The sequence below is a fragment of the Drosophila subobscura genome, chromosome U (assembly GCF_008121235.1).
Source record: "Drosophila subobscura isolate 14011-0131.10 chromosome U, UCBerk_Dsub_1.0, whole genome shotgun sequence".
NCBI lineage: Eukaryota > Metazoa > Arthropoda > Insecta > Diptera > Drosophilidae > Drosophila > Drosophila subobscura.
Window position 1 is genome coordinate 22,387,134 of NC_048534.1, and position 20,500 is coordinate 22,407,633.

At 45.6% G+C, this 20,500-nt stretch overlaps 5 protein-coding genes across 18 annotated transcripts; 4 read left to right on the plus strand and 1 right to left on the minus strand.

Annotated features, from left to right (window-relative positions):
* The first annotated feature begins 56 nt into the window (after positions 1-56).
* On the plus strand, positions 57-19,940 carry LOC117902427 (eukaryotic translation initiation factor 4E-binding protein Mextli). 8 transcript variants are annotated; one of them, XM_034813791.1, is made up of 12 exons: positions 57-128; positions 1,488-2,048; positions 2,113-2,440; positions 2,576-2,647; positions 2,874-2,934; positions 3,160-3,655; positions 3,725-4,115; positions 4,174-4,292; positions 5,671-5,794; positions 8,537-8,543; positions 9,123-9,124; positions 11,839-11,849. In XM_034813791.1, exons 2-9 carry the CDS (start codon positions 1,647-1,649, stop codon positions 5,782-5,784), a joined length of 1,983 nt encoding a protein of 660 aa, XP_034669682.1. In that variant the 5' UTR covers positions 57-128; positions 1,488-1,646; the 3' UTR covers positions 5,785-5,794; positions 8,537-8,543; positions 9,123-9,124; positions 11,839-11,849. The 8 variants fall into 8 exon arrangements, with proteins under 8 accessions (XP_034669682.1, XP_034669683.1, XP_034669684.1 ...); XM_034813792.1 differs by lacking the exons at positions 9,123-9,124; positions 11,839-11,849 and adding an exon at positions 19,930-19,940; XM_034813793.1 differs by lacking the exons at positions 8,537-8,543; positions 9,123-9,124; positions 11,839-11,849 and having other exon boundaries at positions 3,160-3,515; positions 3,582-3,655; positions 5,671-6,353.
* Positions 6,680-9,832, minus strand: LOC117902430 (major facilitator superfamily domain-containing protein 1). 6 transcript variants are annotated; one of them, XM_034813802.1, is made up of 7 exons: positions 9,815-9,832; positions 8,665-9,170; positions 8,073-8,600; positions 7,531-8,008; positions 7,350-7,468; positions 7,185-7,284; positions 6,965-7,013 (listed from the first exon to the last, which is right to left on the minus strand). In XM_034813802.1, the coding sequence occupies exons 2-7, from the start codon at positions 8,861-8,863 to the stop codon at positions 6,965-6,967; spliced, it is 1,473 nt and encodes a 490-aa protein (XP_034669693.1). In that variant the 5' UTR covers positions 8,864-9,170; positions 9,815-9,832. The 6 variants fall into 6 exon arrangements, 5 of the variants coding, with proteins under 5 accessions (XP_034669691.1, XP_034669693.1, XP_034669692.1 ...); XM_034813801.1 differs by lacking the exon at positions 9,815-9,832 and adding an exon at positions 9,774-9,792; XM_034813799.1 differs by lacking the exon at positions 9,815-9,832 and adding an exon at positions 9,560-9,652.
* On the plus strand, positions 10,113-12,295 carry LOC117902429 (etoposide-induced protein 2.4 homolog). Of its 2 annotated transcripts, XM_034813796.1 has the most exons (5): positions 10,113-10,247; positions 10,454-10,517; positions 10,591-10,889; positions 10,982-11,656; positions 11,724-12,295. In XM_034813796.1, exons 2-5 carry the CDS (start codon positions 10,503-10,505, stop codon positions 12,226-12,228), a joined length of 1,494 nt encoding a protein of 497 aa, XP_034669687.1. In that variant the 5' UTR covers positions 10,113-10,247; positions 10,454-10,502; the 3' UTR covers positions 12,229-12,295. The 2 variants fall into 2 exon arrangements, with proteins under 2 accessions (XP_034669687.1, XP_034669686.1); XM_034813795.1 differs by lacking the exon at positions 10,113-10,247 and having other exon boundaries at positions 10,268-10,517.
* On the plus strand, positions 13,464-17,483 carry LOC117902426 (ionotropic receptor 25a). Its single transcript, XM_034813786.1, has 9 exons — positions 13,464-13,747; positions 14,120-14,269; positions 14,327-14,602; positions 14,655-15,093; positions 15,251-15,365; positions 15,430-15,675; positions 15,743-16,335; positions 16,395-16,910; positions 16,967-17,483. The coding sequence occupies exons 1-9, from the start codon at positions 13,633-13,635 to the stop codon at positions 17,364-17,366; spliced, it is 2,850 nt and encodes a 949-aa protein (XP_034669677.1). The 5' UTR covers positions 13,464-13,632; the 3' UTR covers positions 17,367-17,483.
* On the plus strand, positions 17,888-19,237 carry LOC117902431 (protein farnesyltransferase/geranylgeranyltransferase type-1 subunit alpha). The gene is made up of 3 exons (XM_034813803.1): positions 17,888-18,132; positions 18,211-18,571; positions 18,631-19,237. Exons 1-3 carry the CDS (start codon positions 17,994-17,996, stop codon positions 19,133-19,135), a joined length of 1,005 nt encoding a protein of 334 aa, XP_034669694.1. The 5' UTR covers positions 17,888-17,993; the 3' UTR covers positions 19,136-19,237.
* Positions 19,941-20,500: the final 560 nt, after the last annotated feature.

Genomic DNA, 20,500 nt, shown 5'->3' on the forward strand with positions numbered 1-20,500 from the left:
GTATATTGACAGTATATTTAAAAACAGACACTGTATATTTTGTAATATTTCTGATGGTCAGGCGGTTTGTTTCATCGATAAATACGCGGTCACACTGGCAAAACGATTTTAGCTGCAAGATTTTTTTGGTAAGCTTTTTTAACGCATTTTATCCAAAATCCAACGAAATCGGCTATACAACACCTAACCAGTGGACTAGTACAAGTTACTAGCACAGTGATTGTTTAGTGTACAGTGCTTGGTAATAGTATGATGTGTACAGGTGCAGAGGTTGGTCTAGCTGCGCAGCCAACGCGTAGTTTCTTCCTTCTGGCTGCGCTCATACTCCAAGAATATTGCCTAATTTCAAAGAGTTCCACAAACGAACAGTTTTTAAAGTGTTTAATTGACAATAAAGCTGGAGTTGAAGCAGCGGTGGGGGCTACAGTTAACGGATATTCGCCTACGAGCAAGCCCCCTACGCCCCAAATGGCGCTGACTGCGCGGTCGGCGTCAACGGCGGCAGCACACACATTTTTGTTGTTGCTATTCTCGACATATGATTCAATAAGAAATAAGAATAAGTGCGACTGATCGACCGCCGCCCGCCCGTTCTCTCTCTCTCTCTCTGCCGCTCTCCCGCGCTCTTGCAGAGTGTTTCTGTTTTTTGTAATATTTGTGTTAGCTGTTGTTGTTGCTGTGCGCTGTAAATAATATTTAAGGAAAAATCTGTGTTGTGTTTGTGCATGGAGCGAAAGTCAGGCTAAAGCAGCAACTATTAGTCGCTGCCACTTCTAAAGCAGAGACAACACAACGCACACAAATGGTGGTCGTCTGTCCGTCCGTTTGTTGTTCCCATTTATGCAAACCAAAACCATTTGTATACCCTAGCAGTGGTACAGGGTGTTCCGTTACTGACAAACCGTTTGGAACGTGAAGCGGTAAGGTGTGTGCAAAAAAAGGAAGTCGAAGTGTTGGCTACCGTGTGAATACCGGAAACTGTGTGCAACAGCTGCAAAAATATTATTCAGTGATAATTATCACATAAAATGCATTATTTTAGTGTATCTGGCGCTGCGACTACACGACAAGCGTTTGTCTATTGTCATTCATTATTTATTTCTTTCTTTTAACTATTTGCAATTATTGACGAACGTATGATTCAGCCAGCCGCATGCCAATGGGTTAAGTTTCGATGCGGCTCGTTGGTTTTCCTGATTTGGCTTTGTGCTTGCTTGTGGTGGGTCCACAGTAAACTATAGATAAACCTCGTTTTATCAGCTACAATCCGCTTATCAAAGTTGCACATCATTAAGATCTTATATGTAAACAAGTACGCAAAGTATTTAAATCTTAAAACATTTTGGAGCAAAGTTGCGTCGCAGTTTCTTGAGGGAGGCCGCCTAGCAAGCATAGAAATAGACGGAGCACAGCTGCTTTTAGTCAGTAATTAACGCTTAGACACGTTAATAATATTATGTACTAATCATTTGTTAATTTCTTTACAGGGGGAGGTGCGGAAAACACGACGAAGCTTCTACGATTTCAATTCACAAATTCTTTAATTACCTTCAAAACGAAACGACGACGACGACAACCCATTATCCATTGACTGAGATATCAGATATAGTAAATAAACACGAAACCAGATTTTGCTACCCATAATTATGGCACACACACACCTGGGACGCGCTGTTAAAAACATTGAGGCGCCGCGTCCGCTCAAGACACAGTCGCGGGCTTCGTTGAAGAACAGCTATCTGGTGATGGAGGAGCTGATACAGCTGATTGACAATGTCACAGTGGGCTTGCAGTCGTGCAACACGACAACAGAGTCGATAACGTTGCTGCTGCACAATCTGCGTGTGCATGGGCCGCAGCTGGAGGCGGTGTCCAAGGATACGCTGGATCGGGCTTTCGTTGTGTTTCGCAATGCTTCGCAGGACGAACGTCTGAACATAATGACGCGCCTTAAGCTGCTCGAATTGATTGAATTACGTGCCAAAAGCTGGGAGGACAATGACACAATTGCCTACTACAAGTCCAAACAGCAAGTCTCCAATGTTGAGGTGAGTCTCGCTGAGGGCTCCTCTTTGATAAACTCGTTTATAATTCCTTCGTTTCGTTTCTTAGCTACCCCCGGAGCCTTATCAACATGATGTAAGCGTGCAGCAAGGCGGATTTCTCAGCACCTCCCCCACATTCGGTGTCAGCGGCGGCGGTGGTGGCATGAATGTCGGTGCTGCCGCTGCTGCTGCCGCTGTCTTTAACGCGGCCTCCGCAGCTGCCGCAGCCCAGGCGGCCGCCATAGCAGCCGTCGGCTCACCCAATCAGCAGCACATGCTGCTGCCGCCCGGTGAAGTCATACGCAACTCGGGCAAGTTCCCCAAACCCACCAAGATACCGGGCAAAACCTACTGCAAGGATGAGGTTGTCATCCGCAATGCTGACTCAGGCAAAGGTGAGTGTGTGCCGCCCATTTGCTCTGCTGCCCCCCTGCTCTATTTTCCCCCCCGAAATCTACTCAAATTGTATTCTTGAAAATGTATTTTCCAAACATCTCGCGTGTCTGCTGCTGTGCCCCACACACTCTCAGTCATGGGCATCAAAGGGCGACGCGTGCACATGATTGAGGAACTAAGCGAAACTATAATCTCGTTTCAAAGAGGTAACATCCAGATCACATCTAGCCTTAAGGACATGACACGACATCCTGCATTTGCATCTGCACACCTCACACGCTTGCCACACAATTTTCTCAAATAAATTCCGCTTTTCCCATTTTTGTACATAAAAGGTGACCCCAAAAGGGCTTTTTTGATTCAATTTTTTCGTTTTGCTTGTTCGCACGAAATATTATTTATGCAAAATTATTAATACCAACTCTTATTTAGTCAACCCGGGCGCCAAGGAACGTTTGGTGCAAATCACTGGACCGGCGGAAGAAAAAATCAAGTAAGTTTCACAAGGGAGCTGCCAACGAAGGGAACTCAAATTAAAATTTAATTTAAATACAATTTCAAAAGTTCCAGTGCTGCACAACGTCGCACTGCCAACTCTTTCGCTAAGGTTGGCAGTGCGGCTTTGGCTCTAACTGTAAATCTCCCACGCAATTGGCAGCCATTTTCCCTTTTAGTTCACACATTTTATTAAAAATAAACAAATTTCGTTTTGCTATAGCTACGCCAAGCAACTCATGGAGGACACAATTCGACGCAATGCCTCGCCGGTGCGCCTGGAGCCTGCACCAGCGGCTGGTGGCTCGTGCTCGTCCCTTAACTCTTCAAACTCTGACGACGCCGTCGTGGTGCAGCCGCGCACGCCCGGTGGCAGCAGCCTGGCGAATCGCTTGAGCTTCAATTCGGCGCAGAATTTTATGACTGCCCAGCAGGCTGCGGCGCAGCAGATCTCCCAGATCACACAGCATCAACAGGCGCAACAGCAGCAGCAGCAACATCATCACCATCAGCAGCAGGTTGCCGCCATACAAGTGGCCGCCGCAGCAGCGGCCCAGGCCCAGGCAACAGCTGCTGCCGGTAAAGTTTTGCGACCCAGCCAACAGCTGCTAATGCATTCATATTCCACAAACGATGCTTCCGTAGGTGAATACAAGTTCACGGTCAACGTGGGCCAGCGTGTGATCAAGATAACCGGCGACTGCTGTGAGCTAGTGCGCGTGAGTGAAAGCGGGAAGGGGAGTCCAGTTGGAGTTCATGCAGATAATCTTTGCTTTTTGTTCATGCAGGTGGCCAAGCTCGTACTGGACGATTACTTCAGCAGCTCCGAGTTCTTGGCTTCTATGGAGGCTGGCGCCGCTTTTGATGGCAACTCTCTGGTGAGCCCCGTAACCACGCCATCCACACCGCTGCCCGGCGCTGGTCCGCCACAGTTTATGCTGCCCCTGGCCGATAGCGGCATTGGACTGAACTATGCCGCCTCCTCGGCCAACAACAATGGTGATGGGGACGATGAAGTGTTTGCCGACACAACGAACGGCGCTTCATCGAATGCTGCCAATCAGAACGGACTGGCACGCTCACGTCGCAGTCATTTCTCGCGCAAGGAGTCCACGCCGGAGAACAAGGTAGCACGCGAGAAGCTGGACGTAGAGGAGCGTCCAATGAAGACAAGTGCATGTGAGTTGAAGAGAGGTTTTCGCACCGCAACCCAGTGCTAATGGGTTTCCCTTTGCAGCACGCGTCTCTTATGATATTGAACACTTGATCTACTATTCGCAAAGTCCGCATGCCTGGGCCCTGCCCAACGATTGGCAAAAGATGTTGGAGACAACGCCATCGATTCTGCGCAACAAGGTAATTTCGGGCAGCGATGGGCAATTGAAATGCCTCAACGGTCGTCATGTGCCGAGCCCTGAATCCATCACCAATGCACCCAAATCACATGCATTAACAATGGCTAGCATAAATCCCATGAATCCCGAAGGCGATGCGCAGGTCGCAATCGCAATCGCAAGCGCTAGTGATGCAAACACCTTAACCGAAACTAACAAGCAATCTAGAGTAATGCCACAGGAGCGCGAGTTGCGTCGCAATCCAAAACCATCGGCAGAGTCCGATCGGAACTTGTATAATAGGCAATTGCAAATTATAACCAGCACAATGGGTGCCCAAGCAAAGTATCGCCAGCCCAATTCTCATTCACATCATACTCAGTCACAGTTGAAAGCTGTTTTTCAGCGTTATACCGAGGATGACGAGTGCTTGATGGCCTGGTTCGACGAACAAACGCAGCCAGAGCTCAACAATAATCGTACTTTTGCTTAGATATTCAGTCCGTTTCAATACGTAAAATATAAATACGTATTCGTTTTTCCAATCTAAATATTTGGATGATCCCGAAAAGAGTCATTTTGGGAGAGTTACCAAACAGCTTATAGAATCTCTATCGAATCGAATAGAATAGCATCAAAAAAGACTCTCACGCATCTCAAGCATATTTATTCTTAATTATTAATATTAGGATACGACGAAACGAAACCAAAAACCAAAACAAATCAAGCGAAACTTTTTGCTAGTCTTAGACGTAATCAACACTTAACATAAAAAACCGTACACCTAAACACACACACATGCATACATTGTGATGCAAATTAAATTTAGAATGTAACTAAGGGAGGCAGAATCTGTGTTTTGGCTGTGAAACAGATTTAGTTTAGACTACCACACAAACACACACACTCAGACACATTAACCAACACAAACGCACATTTAAGCGCATTTTTTACATAACAAAACCAAACTGTAATTAACAATTTTTCAAATAAGACTTATAACAAAAATACTAAATATAAACGCAAGCAAGCAAAGCAATGATCGTGGCGGAACCTATGTCTAAGCGTTTTTTCACCCAGCATACTCCAAAAAGCATACATACACATAAAAGTACACATATATACATATATATTTCAAATAAAATAAAAGACTTGCAAAGTCGTAAGTAAAGCTTGGTTGGGGTTTTAAATCACAACACAAAACACTCGACACAACCCACAAGACACACTGTAAATTGCATCTAAAACACGCCTGCCCCGCTTGTAATGGCTCTTAAACCTGACACATTAATCTGTTCCATATGTAAATGTTCATTAACTATGTCCGTCCAAGGTAAGCTTAAGCTGAAACGCTTTTTTCTTTAATTTCTAATCGTTTTCTTTGGTTGTTTTGCAAACAGGATCTACAGGATGAGAGTCAACGCTTTGATGGTGACAAGTATTTGGTTAGCATCAAGACTGACGCCACACGCGAGATAGCGGCAGCCGACGATGCCGAGAATCTGGATGAATAAACCCAGTTCCGAGCGGAGCCCCCAAACCAACTGACAATATATAGATAATGTCCTCTGCGACAAAGCTAGACTATATCCTTCAATGCTGTTAGCTCTAGCGGCTCTAACAATCAACCAATCAAAACAAAACGACCAAAAAAAACCAAGAAAAAAATATGAGGAAGCAAACTTAGGCGAAGAATGCTAAACACAACCACTAACCCTTAGAATCTAGTAACGACAAGCAATCAAAACTTTCAACATACTTAGCTAGAAAATTTCAACGAAGCTCTTAGATAAGTTCCAACGAAGAAAAGTGAATGAGGACGTGGGAGAGGGCAGCTATAATGCCCCCCAATTATAATTCAACTAATTCACAAAATGCAGCTAAACTGAACACGTATGAGCACGGGTCTCGAAGCGAAATAAAAAGGGGAATGGAATGCATTTTTAGTAACTCGATAGAGAATGACAACATACACAATTTATTTAATTTTGATTCTCATTTCTCTCCCCTCAAGGCTTTGTTTCCATCCATCCTTAAACCAAAATTCTCAAAACAACAAAGAAAAAATGTATTAATTCATCTACATACAATGTGTTTAATTATTATTTGTATTTTTTATAAACGTTTTCTCTAGTCTATCGTGGAGATTTGTTTTGGAAACATTTATTCTTTATTTTATTGCAATTTTCGACTTCATTGTAACTTCAGAGAGAGAAGATAGAAAGAAAAGCCAAAATTATTTTGAATTTCTGCTTTATGCTTTAGTTAATTTATTTTATTTATTTTGTACAAATACAAAAACATATTCTTCAAGAAAATAAAATTAAATCATGATCAAAAATGTAACGTTTTATATATTAATTTTATTTATTTAATATTTCTACCCATTAAATTATTTTGCTGCATTTTCTTTGGTTTATTTTTGTTTCGGTGAATGTACATTTACATTTATTTATTATAAAACAAAACAATAATTTCTGCATATACTGATATGTATAATATTTGTAGGATATTTGGCTAGGAGGTTGAACGGAACGGAATACGATAACGAACAAGATCAAGATCCCACGAAAATTGTGCGGTTAGCAGAATGTGCTCCAAGGTTTTTCATAACAAGTCAAGTACTATTAGAGAGATGGCGGTAACATCACAATTGGGTTATTTGTAGTATAGTTAGTTAGTTCATATTCATATTTAGTGGCCCAATAGAGGCCGTCGATCCACAGTTGCGCGTCGGATTGAGCTTTTGGTATGGTAAGTCGAAAGTAAATACATTTAGAAAGAGAATGGCAAATTAGTCAATGATTGATGGGACATACATATATATAGACAAAAGACACCAAATCACAACATCAATCAATCAATCAATAGGCATGCTCAGTACATCAATCAACTCGACTCAATATTCACGTACATCGATGTGTGATACGTGGCCCGCTGTGACGGTGACATATTCAAGTTGCCCTGATGCTTGCGATTGTAGGCCCAGATCGCAACAGTTGCCAACAGAGAAACTGCAATTCACAAATGAGAAATGGATTCTAAATGAATTCAAACAAGTTCGGGGCTTTCCACTTACTCAGCAGAAACAGCATAAAGAAGAGCTGCAGCCAGAAGTGACTGCCACCGCTGCTATCCACAATGATGCCAGCCACAATGGTCACCACAGCCAGGCCCAAATTTTGCACCGATTGGCAGCTGAAAATAAATAATAACAAATCACAGACAATCCCAAAAGATCAATTAATTCTTTCACTTACAAGCCATATGCCGTGCCCAGCTGATATTCGGGTATAATCAGGGAAACTAAAGGCCACAGGCTAGCAGCCAGCATGGAGTAAGAGAGCCCCATAATGCTCATGCCAATATACGGATCCAGGTGGGTGAATGTCAGCAGTGCATGAGCCACAAACGTGGAGATGGTGGCACAGAATACCCAAGTCAAATTGCGTCCCACCTTGTCGATGATGAAACCAAACAATGGCGAGGCTATGGCTGAGATCAGGTAGACAATCGAGTTGACAGTGTTCGCCTCGGCCGGCGTCATGTGGAAGTTGTTCACGAAGAAGGCCTGTCCCAAGGCGACAAAGGGAAAAATGGCCACATAGTAGGCGACACAGACCACCGATACCATCCAGAAATCCATCTTGAAGGTGACAATGTCGCTCAGCTTGGCAATCTCACCGCCTGGGTTGTTGTTGCGTTTTAGAATGCGCTCGGCACGCTTGTCCATCCAGCCTAGATGGAAAGATGAGAGACAGATTAGAGAGGATATTCAAAAGTTGGCTTAAACCAAACCTACCCAAAATCAAAGTACAAATCAGCGACATCACACAGGTGGAGGAGGCCAGAAACAGCGCCACACCCAGTCCAGTGTAGCCAGCGTAAGATTTGGACACATAACCATACAACGGCTGCATGATCCAAAAGTTGACGGTGCTTCCGAAGCGTGCCACTGACAATTGCAGGCCAAAGACCATGTTCAGCTCTTTGCCCTTGAACCACAGCACCGCGTAGCTGTTCTGGGCCACAGCCAGCGACTCTGCCCCAATGCCGAACACAAAGCGACCAACGATCATCAACCAAAAGTGCCCGAGGACACCGCCAGTGGCGAATATCAACTGCCCGACGAGCACAATCAGCATATAGATGATGGTGCCCAGACGTATGCCAAAGACGCGATCGATTAGGAAGCCGCCCACGAAGCAGAGCACAATGTTCGGCCACGAGTAAATGGAATAGATCAGCGTGAACTCGGTGGAGTTGAGGTCCAGTTCCTTTTGGAAAACATCCTGCAGTGCCCCGGGGTTGTCGTAGCAGAAGTAGGAACCTAAAAGGCACTTTGCATTAGTGCTGTGCATGCCACATGCAATGCCATTGCCATCACAACTCACCAAATCCCAGCAGGCACATGAAAACCAAGGCCAGAAAACGATGCGGCGTGCTGGAGGGATCACAGCAGCCCGGGTCCTTGGGCGGTGCCAGCTCCGTGTCGCGGGTGCTTCGCCTACGCACCACTGGCTTCGCCTCATCCTCGCCGCTGCTGCTGCTGTTCGACGTGTCCACAATTCGCTGCCGTTCTTCGCGTGTCATGTTGGCACCGGATATTGCAGGTGCGCTTGGGGGATGGGTGGTATGAAGGATTGGTAATTGCTTTTGGCTGTTCTTCCTGTCAATGCGGTTGAATGGGGTCGGGGAGCGGAGGGGTTGCTCGTTTTGTTGGTTGCTTTTTGCGTAGTCGTTGGCGGTGGGCGGGTGGGCTGGGCTGTGGCCCTACTGTTGTTGCTTATCACTAGACCGCACCATGACTTTGTTGTTGTGTGTATTGATTATTCCCACAGAGGGACGAGAGCTGTCACGACGGGGAGGGTGCCAGGCGTGGGCGATGGTAAAGGTTAATCTGCAATAAAAGCGACATGAAAAAATGTCTGCATCTTTGCAAGGTATACACACACACAAACACACACAATAGTACACCTAACGGTGAACAGAACCCACGCAGGTAGCAGGTAGATGGCGTGACAGATCTTGTCGTCCGTTTGTTGACTAACGGTACTAATAATGGTAATCAATTAAGCGCTCACCGTATGTTACGGCCTTACCTTTGTGCTCTGACACCAGTGGGTTTAAGGTTTTATTACTTTATTTGCGTATTGAAAACAACCCAACCAACTGTTTGTCTACTATGCACACACAGGCGCCCATACACCACACACACACACACACACTTCTGTGTACCTATATGTAAACAAGGTTTGAATCCAGGAAAAGCGGCTAATACTCAAATACCCCGTTATCGCAGCCAACTAGGCACGAACGTCATACTAATTAATCACTGTCCCCGCGGTCTTATTATTCGTTAAAATGTCGCCTGCGATTGTAACAGGCGCGCTATGCTGCTGATTCAAAAACTCACTCGAAAAGTCGTCAGTTGCTTTGTTACTTATTTCTAGAACATAGAACATAGAAAAATATGCAAAAAAAAACTAAGACGTATACTAACATATGTGCAGGTGGAAATTCAACAAGTAGAGGAAAACTCACGGTATATTTGACGGTCCTGAATAGATTGATAATATGAAAATAGATAGCAGCTTGATATCAGTGGAACTATCGGCAAAAAGTACCGATTGACAAATTTGTAGTCTGGACTAGTCTTAAAATTAGTTGTGGTGTTTCTTTTGATGATATGTAGTTCCAAATTAGCTATTATATATCACAAAATTAATTAAATATTTCAACATACCATGAATGTGGCTTCTCGCCATGGAATTATTTACCCGCGTTTTTTGATTCTGTATATCGATGCACAGAGCCAGCTGGAAAAATGTATCGGTAGTTATGTGCGATAATCGTGACTTATCGGTAAACACCATGCAAAACAAAACAAGTTAATATTAACTATTCAGCACAAAGTTCAATGTTTTTAAAGTCTACACGAGAAATAGGATCACCCACCGCAGCGGCATAGCGTAAAGTATGTAAGCGATGCATGTCCAGTTTACCTGGAAATCGAGTGGCATCTGGCGCGGTGTAAACGAAAAATGATGTCGTCGTTGTCTTCTTCGTCGTCGTCGTCGTCGCACAACAACAAACATATTTATTCCCAACATTTCGACACAATTTAGAGTAGCCTAACACGTTTCATATGCTTGCATGTATATCTCGTAATGTGTACAAAAGGAACTAGTGCTTTGTAGACCGACCACAGACACAGACGACCGCCCGTGAGATGGCTGCGATTAAGGTAAGGGCCCGCCTCGCTTCGCCTACATAATACTTGATTTAAATGCGTCGTTTGTACCATGCACCACCCGCAGAACATCGCCTACGGCATACTGTACGGGCTGTGGGACAGCATACGTGGCATGACCCTCGTCCTGCACATTGACAACGAGGTGAATCGCCAGAATGCCGAGCAGGAGCTGCGACAAATGCGCAGAACGGATAAAGATCGGTATGAGAAGGCGCGGAGATCGCCCTCGCCAGTGCCCAGCTCGGCGGCGGCCATGATACGCGAGGAGTACGCCAAGCGGGCCGAGGAGAACTCCGATGAGCGAAGTCTGCAGAAGATTCTAAACCAGAAACCCGCCGCCGAGAAGCAGAAACAGCCGCAGGGGTACGTGACACAAAGACAGCCAGACAGCTGGTGCTGCTGCTGCTCAGCATGACTAATCTATTTATTGCGCACTTGCGTTGCCTCTCCCACAGTGAGAAGAAGATCGCCAAGAAGCTCTTTAAATGCTGCATGCTCAATGGTGGCTTCACCTGGCTAAGCATCGAGCTCTTCGAGTCTGCGCTGCTGCCCACGCTGAAGTTCTGCCTGACCATCTTCTACGGAGATCAGTCGGAGACACTGCCCGTGGTGTGGGCCTGGCTGCATCCCATACTATCGCTGCTCTTCGGCATGATGTGGGTGCTGCCCATATTTATGCTCTCTAAGATTGTCAGCTCGCTGTGGTTCGCGGACATTGCCAATGCGGCGTACCGCGTGCGCAAGGGTCGGCCGCAGCTGATTCCCGGCATCAGCAAACTGGTGGCCGATTTCCTCTTCAGCATGGTGGTGCAGATGCTGTTCCTGGTGCAGAGTATGCTGGTGAATCTGGTGCCAGTAAAGTATGTTGGCTCATCGCTGTGCTTTGTGCATTTGTGCCTGCTCTACTCGCTGTACTCCTTCGAGTACAAGTGGTTCAACATGGGCTGGGAGCTGCATCGACGCCTCACCTACATCGAGAAGAACTGGCCATACTTTTTCGGCTTTGGCATACCGCTGACAGTGCTCACGAATCTGTCCAATTCGGTGATTGTCAGCAGCTGCATCTTCTCCATATTTTTCCCACTCTTCATACTCAGCGGCAATGAGGCACAGCCCATGGTGGACACCACGTAAGTGTGACAGATTGTGCGGTAATAGATTTGTGAGTCTAAAAATAAACTCTGCCCCTTTTTCTAGTGAGATCTCGCTGCGTCTGTTCTCGCCGGTGGTCTTCATATCGAACCTTTGCTTCGGCGGCAATCCGTGGAGCAAGGCCAACCGGCTCAGTGCCATGCAGCGTCAGCAGTACGAGCTGCAGCAGCGCCAGCGTCTACTCCAGCGTGAGGAGCAGCTGCTGAAGCAGCGCAAGCAACAGTACATGGAACAGCAGCGCATGCAAATGCGTCGCGAACGCTCGCACTCGCGATCGCAGACGCCGCAAATGGCACCTGGCACTGGGCCACCGTATAGGTACGCCCAGGCACCTGTGTTTGATGCCGCGCGAGTACGCGACTCCTCTGCCTCGTCCACGCACAGCTCCACATCGCCGAGCATCAGCAGCTATCGGCCGCCGCCGTACTACGGCAGTTCGCTGCGCGGCGCCACACCGCTGGTGCCCACACCCGTGCCTGGTGCACCCCAAGCACCGCTTACCCCGCCCGTCATACGACAGGAGACGGGACCAGATGACTGGAATTTGTGAGATTTATGCATATACAAACTGTAGGCTTATAGGCTTTATATATGATTATACGATATATTATTATTAATTGGATCAATGTGCGTACGTGTCTCGTCTTTGTGTGAACTGTTTCGTCTAAGTGTAATAACTGTAACTATACAACTACAACTACAACTAATTATATATCTAGGATCTACGATTAATGACGAATGTTCGCTAGTCGACAGCCCATACCCTCCGACTGGGACAGCATCACTAATGTAGTTTATATCTTCTATGTGTCTGTATGTGCGGCTCCCTGCATATAATCCATTTAGAGTTTTTATTTTTAGGTCGCGTTTTTCGCTTCTGTAGGGTGCACACACTCTACCATTCAAATTACTTTCGTTTACTTTTTAATTATTAATCAAAAATAATAATAAAACAGAAAACATTTTGTACTTTCGTCAAATGTGCGTTTGTTTCTTCTGTGTTTAATGTGCAGTGCCGGACTTTATCTGCCTTTAGATTAGAAATATAATGAGTCAGGACAGGCAGTGCGATAATCGGCTGGTGGGAAACTGATAGCAAAGGAAAAGCATTGAAAGTGCATAATAATTCAGAGCCAAAGAAATGTATTTTTATACACAAAGATTAAAGCAGTCGGGATGTAATGTAAGCGCCAGACATATGTATATATAGAGTATATAAAAATATTCTTGATAAGCATCAATTGCTATTGATTAAGGGTCTAGTCTCTTGCCTCTTGCTCGTCGCTGACCCCCTGCCAAACGCTCGCTCTCTGTCTCTTGTCTGCTGGCGCCCCAAGCGGAGTGAGCGAGATGAATCGGAGAAAAGTCATTCATTGTTGAGAGGAGTTATGGCAGTTATACAAATTATATAAATCGTAATATAACCAACTGAGAAAGAGAAATTAATTCCCTTTTAGTCTCTATACAAATAATAAAAAAAAGTCTCTTGATTTTGCCGCCCCCAAATTTATTTCCAATTAATTTTTTCGGGGAAAACGCTTCCCCCAATCCAATAGCCAATAATCATTTCATGTTTATGTGACAATATAACAAGCTACTCAATGCCTCATCATAACTCTTGCCATAAGCCCACACCAGAGTCTTCGGACAAAACACCAATAGCCGCCGCCTAATTATCGCTCGAGTTCTGTTCCGGCACGAACACCAGACTAGACACAGAATTTGTGGTCAGGTTGTGGGTTTGGGGAGGTGATTACACAGTAAATTGATTATCACCAAGGTTACACACATGTCCAAACATTGTCCGCACATTGAAAGTGAAATTGTCAGTGGCATTGGTTGAGGTATCCTTTCGGACAGGATATGCCCCGTTCAGTTGTAATTTGTAGTTCGTGGCGTGCGGTCAATTGCTGAGATCTCGGAACGGCAGCTCCCACCCTATGTGCCCGCTACCATGTTGGATGTTTGCCTAAAGACTTTCAAATATTTATGGATTCTCGTACTGTTGACGCTTTTAAGCGGTTGGAATCGAGAGATAGTGGCCCAGACGACGCAAAATATTAATGTGTGTAAGTGTGTAAAGCCATCGATTTATAAATGGATATACATATAGGATATATGAGATCAAGGCTATAGAAATTGTGAAATAATTAGAGTACATTTTCTAATGTGATCTAATGGAAGATTAGCATAAAAGTGCAAAGTGCATGGAAAATGTGTAACAATTTAATAAAGTGCTTAAGTGCAATGAAGATCTAAGATTTCAACCAATTCAATCCGAAAATACCATTATGGTGGATGGTGGGACATAATTTGATAGTTGAAATATTACACACTGTAATATATAATATAAGATAATCTAATAAAACATATTTGAATGCGATTTGTATTCTTCCATGGCTACTCTTTTAATCCAATCCCATCCATCATTGTGCTGCTAGTCTTCATCAATGAGGTGGACAACGAACCGGCGGCCAAGGCAGTGGATGTGGTGCTCACGTATCTGAAGAAAAACATGCGCTATGGCCTGTCCGTGCAGATTGAATCGATTGAGGCCAACAAAACGGATGCCAAGGTGCTGCTGGAAGCAAGTGAGTGAAATGCTAGAGATCTTCTCCAGATCTGCCACTTATAATTCCTTCGCTCAGTTTGCAACAAGTATGCCGAAAGCATTGAGAAGAAAATGATGCCGCATTTGATTCTGGACACTACCAAGTCGGGCGTGGCCTCGGAGACGGTGAAGAGTTTCACCCAGGCATTGGGACTGCCCACCATAAGCGCCTCGTATGGTCAAGAGGGGGATCTGCGGCAGTGGCGTGACCTGGACGATGCCAAGCAAAAGTATTTGCTGCAGGTGATGCCACCGGGAGATATTATACCCGAGGTCATCAGGAGCATTGTGAGGCGACTCAACATTACCAATGGTAGGAGGACTTTAAACACTTTACCCCTGAATAAATCTGTATCCTTCCCCAGCTGCCATCCTCTACGACGAAACCTTTGTCATGGATCACAAGTACAAGTCGCTGCTGCAGAACATCCAAACGCGTCATGTCATCACAGCCATTGCCACGGAGGGCAAGCGGGAGCGCGAGGAGCAAATCGAAAAGCTGCGCAATCTGGACATCAATAATTTCTTCATTCTGGGCAATCTGCAGTCCATACGCATGGTCCTCGAGTCCGTGAAGCCTGCGTACTTTGAGCGCAACTTTGCCTGGCACGCCATCACCCAGAACGAGGGCGAGGTGAGCAGCCAGCGGGACAATGCGACGATTATGTTCCTCAAGCCCATGGCGTATACACAATTTCGGGATCGTTTGGGCCTGCTGCGCACGACTTACAATCTGAATGAGGAGCCACAGTTGGCGTCGGCATTTTACTTTGATTTGGCGCTGCGGAGTTTTCTGACCATCAAGTGAGTTCCTTTTGGTTTCAGTTTTAAGATACATTAAAAGATAAATCCCATTCGCTGGTATCTGATGAGTTCTTGGTTCTCTTCTCCTTCTCGTTCTTGTTCTCGCTCCTCTTCTCCTTCTCTCGCTGCTGTTCTCGTTCCTCTTCCCGTTCCTCAGAGAAATGCTTCAATCGGGCGCCTGGCCCAAGGACATGGAATATCTGAACTGTGACGACTTTCAAGGCGGCAACACGCCCCAACGGAATCTTGATCTACGCGAATACTTCACCAAGGTGGGTACAGCTTCAATTATAATTGATTATTAATAAAAAACAAACAATTCCCGACCTCCCGTAGATAAGCGAACCCACTTCGTATGGCACCTTTGAGCTGGTCACGCAACCGAAGCAGCCATTCAATGGCTTTAGCTACATGAAGTTCGAAATGGACATAAATGTGCTGCAGATACGGGGCGGCAGTTCGGTGAACAGCAAATCGATTGGCACATGGACAGCAGGACTGGACTCACCATTGACCGTCAAGGATGAAGAGCAGATGAAGAATCTGACAGCGGATACGGTGTATCGGATCTATACTGTTGTGGTGGGTGACAAAAGGATGACGCCTTGCTCTGACCCAAGGGTGTACTTTCTGCTTCTCTGCTCCACAGCAAGCTCCTTTCATTATGCGCGATGAGACGGCGCCCAAGGGCTACAAAGGCTACTGCATCGATCTGATCAACGAGATTGCGGCCATTGTACACTTTGACTACACCATTCAAGAGGTGGAGGATGGCAAGTTTGGCAACATGGACGAGAAAGGCGAATGGAATGGCATTGTGAAGAAACTCATCGACAAGCAGGCGGACATTGGTCTGGGCAGCATGTCCGTGATGGCTGAGCGTGAGATTGTCATTGATTTTACGGTGCCGTACTACGATCTGGTGGGCATCACCATCATGATGCAGCGTCCCAGCTCCCCGAGTTCGCTGTTCAAATTCCTCACCGTGCTGGAGACGAACGTTTGGCTGTGCATTCTGGCTGCCTATTTCTTCACCAGCTTTCTCATGTGGGTCTTTGATCGCTGGAGTCCGTACAGCTATCAGAACAATCGCGAGAAGTACAAGGATGACGAGGAGAAGCGCGAGTTCAATCTGAAGGAGTGTTTGTGGTTCTGCATGACTTCGTTGACGCCCCAAGGCGGTGGCGAGGCACCCAAGAATCTGTCCGGGAGACTGGTGGCTGCCACTTGGTGGCTGTTTGGGTGGGTTGCAGCTTCCTGCTGGCCAATCCTTTCGTTTAATTTGGTGTCTTTCCCTTTAGTTTCATCATTATTGCCTCTTACACCGCCAACTTGGCTGCTTTTCTCACTGTCTCCCGTTTGGACACGCCCGTCGAGAGCCTGGACGATCTGGCCAAGCAATACAAAATCCTCTATGCTCCGCTCAATGGCTCCTCGGCCATGACATACTTCGAGCGCATGGCCAACATTGAGCAGATGTTCTATGAGATCTGGAAGGATCTGTCGCTGAATGATTCGCTGACACCGCTGGAGCGCTCCAAGCTGGCTGTGTGGGATTATCCGGTGAGCGATAAGTACACCAAAATGTGGCAGGCCATGCAGGAGGCAGCACTACCAGCCACACTCGATGAGGCAGTGGCAAGGGTGCGAAATTCAACAGCTGCCACGGGCTTTGCCTTCCTCGGAGACGCCACCGATATACGGTACTTGCAGCTGACAAACTGCGATCTGCAGGTGGTGGGCGAGGAGTTCTCACGCAAGCCCTACGCCATAGCAGTACAGCAGGGCTCACATCTCAAGGATCAGTTCAATAATGCGTGAGTTTGGTGATAAATAATAAATGTCAGAATGAACTAACTTGCCTTCCCCTCAGCATTCTGACGCTGCTCAACAAACGCCAGCTGGAGAAGCTCAAGGAAAAGTGGTGGAAGAACGACGAAGCACAAGCCAAGTGCGACAAGCCGGAGGATCAATCGGATGGCATATCCATACAGAACATTGGCGGCGTCTTCATTGTCATCTTTGTGGGCATTGGCATGGCCTGCATTACGCTCGTCTTTGAGTACTGGTGGTATCGCTATCGCAAGAATCCGCGCATAATCGATGTGGCCGAGGCCACCACAGCAGATCAGTCGCATCTCAAAGACGTTGGCTCTGGCAAGCTGGTCGATGGCGTCATTTTGGGCAATTCGGGGGAGAAGTTTGAAAAGTCAAATGCTGCACTGCGTCCACGCTTTAATCAGTATCCGGCCACTTTTAAGCCACGTTTCTAGGAGAACTCTAATTAATTTGTAGTTTAACGCGCACGGAGAATGTCTACGTTTAGCAATTAAGTCAATTTGGTGCACTTTGCGCACTTTTATTCAATTCGTAATAAATGTTTTGCAGATTCTAAATATTCGTTACTCAAAAGTATCGTTCCATATGGAGCTATCGATACTAGCGATGGGCATTCACTGCAATAAAATTAAAGACTGTGTGACACTCCAAAAATAAACAACTATGTGGGAAAAGATCGTAGTGAGGGTGAGAGGAATATATAATCTGCTATGAATTTGATTTTGAGTTGGTGGCCGCGCAGCAGCAAAGACCTATTATGGGCATGATATAATATAAGCTATTTGTGTAACTCAGCTGCCATTAATATGGTGTAGTACAGATACCAACACTAATTTGGCACATATTTTCAGCCATCTCTGCCCTTCAGACTAGTTCCATCAAGAATTTGCGCTTATCGCACAAAAGTATCGATGCAAATACACACATCGATAGTGCCATACACTCCATTCAACGAGCCCCAGCTGCTGATAAAAACTCTTTCCGATTCCATTATTCCATCATATTCGCCAAATTTCCATCCAGTCAAGCAGTTGTTTACACAAATTGGAAGAAACACAGCAATGGGTGACAGCTCGGATGACGAATACTTGGGCACGGAATGGATTCCGTACAGCGAGCGCCCTGAGTGGGCCGATGTAGCGCCGCTGGCCCAGGATGACGGTCCCAACCCAGTTGTGTCCATAGCCTACAGCCAGAAGTGTGAGTAATGCGCCGAAATGAGATTAACCTGAAACGAGAGAGTGTGCTAGACTGACTGTGTGTAATGTTTGCTTGCAGTTCGCGAGGTGTTTGATTACATGCGTGCCATCATAGCCCGTGGCGAAAAGAGCCAACGTGCCTTGGATCTGACAACAGACGCACTGCGCCTGAACCCGGCCAACTACACGGTGTGGCAATACAGGCGCGACATACTGCGAGAACTGAAGGCCGACCTCAATGTGGAGCTGGACTACCTCAGCGAGGTTATCGGGCAGAATTCGAAGAACTATCAGGTGTGGCATCACCGGCGCGTCATTGTCGAGATGCTGAACGATGCCAGCAACGAGCTGGAGCTGACAGAGAACGCGCTGATAAACGATGGGGATGCCAAGAACTATCACGCCTGGCAGCATCGCCAGTGGGCCATACGCACATTCAAGTGAGTGGAAAACTAAAACCTCTCCTTGCTGTGGGCTTAATTTTTACATTTCCCTGCAGCCTCTACGATGCCGAGCTGTCGTTTGTGGATCGCTTGATCGGTGAGGACCAACGCAACAATTCCGCTTGGAATCAGCGCTTCTTTGTGATCAAGCACTTTGGCTTCAGCCCCAACTTGGTCGACCAAGAGCTCATCTACGCCATGAATCGCATTCGCATCATCAAGAACAATGAGAGTGCCTGGAACTATTTGGTGGGCGTCATACGACAGAGCAAGTACGGCGACGGGCTGCTGAACAATCATCCAGCGGTGGTGGAATTTGCGGAGGAGCTCTACCAGGCGGGCAACCGTTCGCCGTATCTGATGGCCTTCCTGATTGACCTCTACCAGGAGCAGGCACTGCAGCAGGACATTAGTGACCGTGAACAGAAGGCGCGCAAGGTGTACGGCCTGTGCGATGACATGTCCAACAAACACGACGTCATACGCCGCAAGTACTGGCAGTATGTGGCCAACCATTTGAAGGACCAGCTGAACAAGAGCTCTGAGCAGGCGCAGGCATAGTTCCCCCAATCCAGCAACAACATTCGCTTTGAATTAGTTTTAAATCTATCTACGTACTTAGGCCTTTCTTTATACAGAAATAAAATTAAAAGTGTAACCAACTTTGAAGGTTTCCCAGCCATGTGGCAGGCAGGCCACTCAGCACATTCCCACATTCATTCATCTATCATCTTTCATGCATGTTTATGGCGGTGTGTGGCAGAAGCTTTTGTGTTTGCCGCATTTGCTAGCCTTGCCTTGCTGTACCGCTCTGTTTATCTAAGCGCGCCGGCGTGTTTGTACACGTAAATTTCATTAACAAAGAGCCAGAGATAACTTTAGCGCAGTATGTACTCTAGCTGTGACTCTCTGTTCTGTTGCTGTTTGACTGGCAGAAGTAAGCCCATAAATTATAGAAAATAATTTTATGTATAAACAACCTTTTGTGTGTAAGTAAACTCAAATTAGCTACAAATTGTTGTGGGATTAGCTGTGATGTTGGGTAGCGAATTTCAGTTTTGATAGTGGAAAACTTTACTTAAAGAGTGGAACTTTTTTCTACTATGAAAGCAAATATATCTTCGAAGTGCAGATATATTAGATGTACTTTTAAATGCTATGCAATGATTAATTTTATGCACTTTATGCCACAAATGTAGTGTAATGTACTAAGCAATCTTTCATCATTGGAATATCTTTTTTGGTGAATATTTCAGGTAAGCCGCTCTTGGAACTTGGATCTTGCACAGCAAAAAGAAGGGTCTTTGCACAATAGCAGTCTGCAGAATATATAGAAAGATATAGATAACATATAGCTCCTGCAGCTAGACAAAAATTAGACTTAAATTTCCATTGAGTCAATTTCGCTTGAATTAATCACAGAAATCTACATCTAGAATGATAATTTTCATTCATTCTGCAAGCTTCATTGTAATATTAGAATACCCTCTAATAGAGCCTCAAACGTGTCTAGTTAATAACTTTAATGAGCACTTTTTGTTCTTGCTGCTGTAATTGTTTATCTCGTTCGTTCGTCATGGAGTCTCGTGGCGTGCAGGAAACACCTTCAGAGTTTGCTGTCTCAATATTGTTATTTATTTAAATTTGCTTCTTTAGGTTTTTTGGTTTCTTATGTTTTTTTCGAGTACATACAATATAGCAGTTTTTTTTAATATATAACTTTTTCATTTAATTTGATTTTCTTGCATATATTTGTGGGAGTTTTTTTTATAATTGAAAATTATCTGCCAGGGTAGCAGCACCCAAGGGAGAGAGTGGGAGTGTGGTAAGGAGGGGAATCTCAGGGTTAAGGGAAGGGGAAGTATGTACTTAAAATCAAGCAGAAGACATCTTTGGCGTGTTTTTTATTTTATTTTCTTTTTTCTC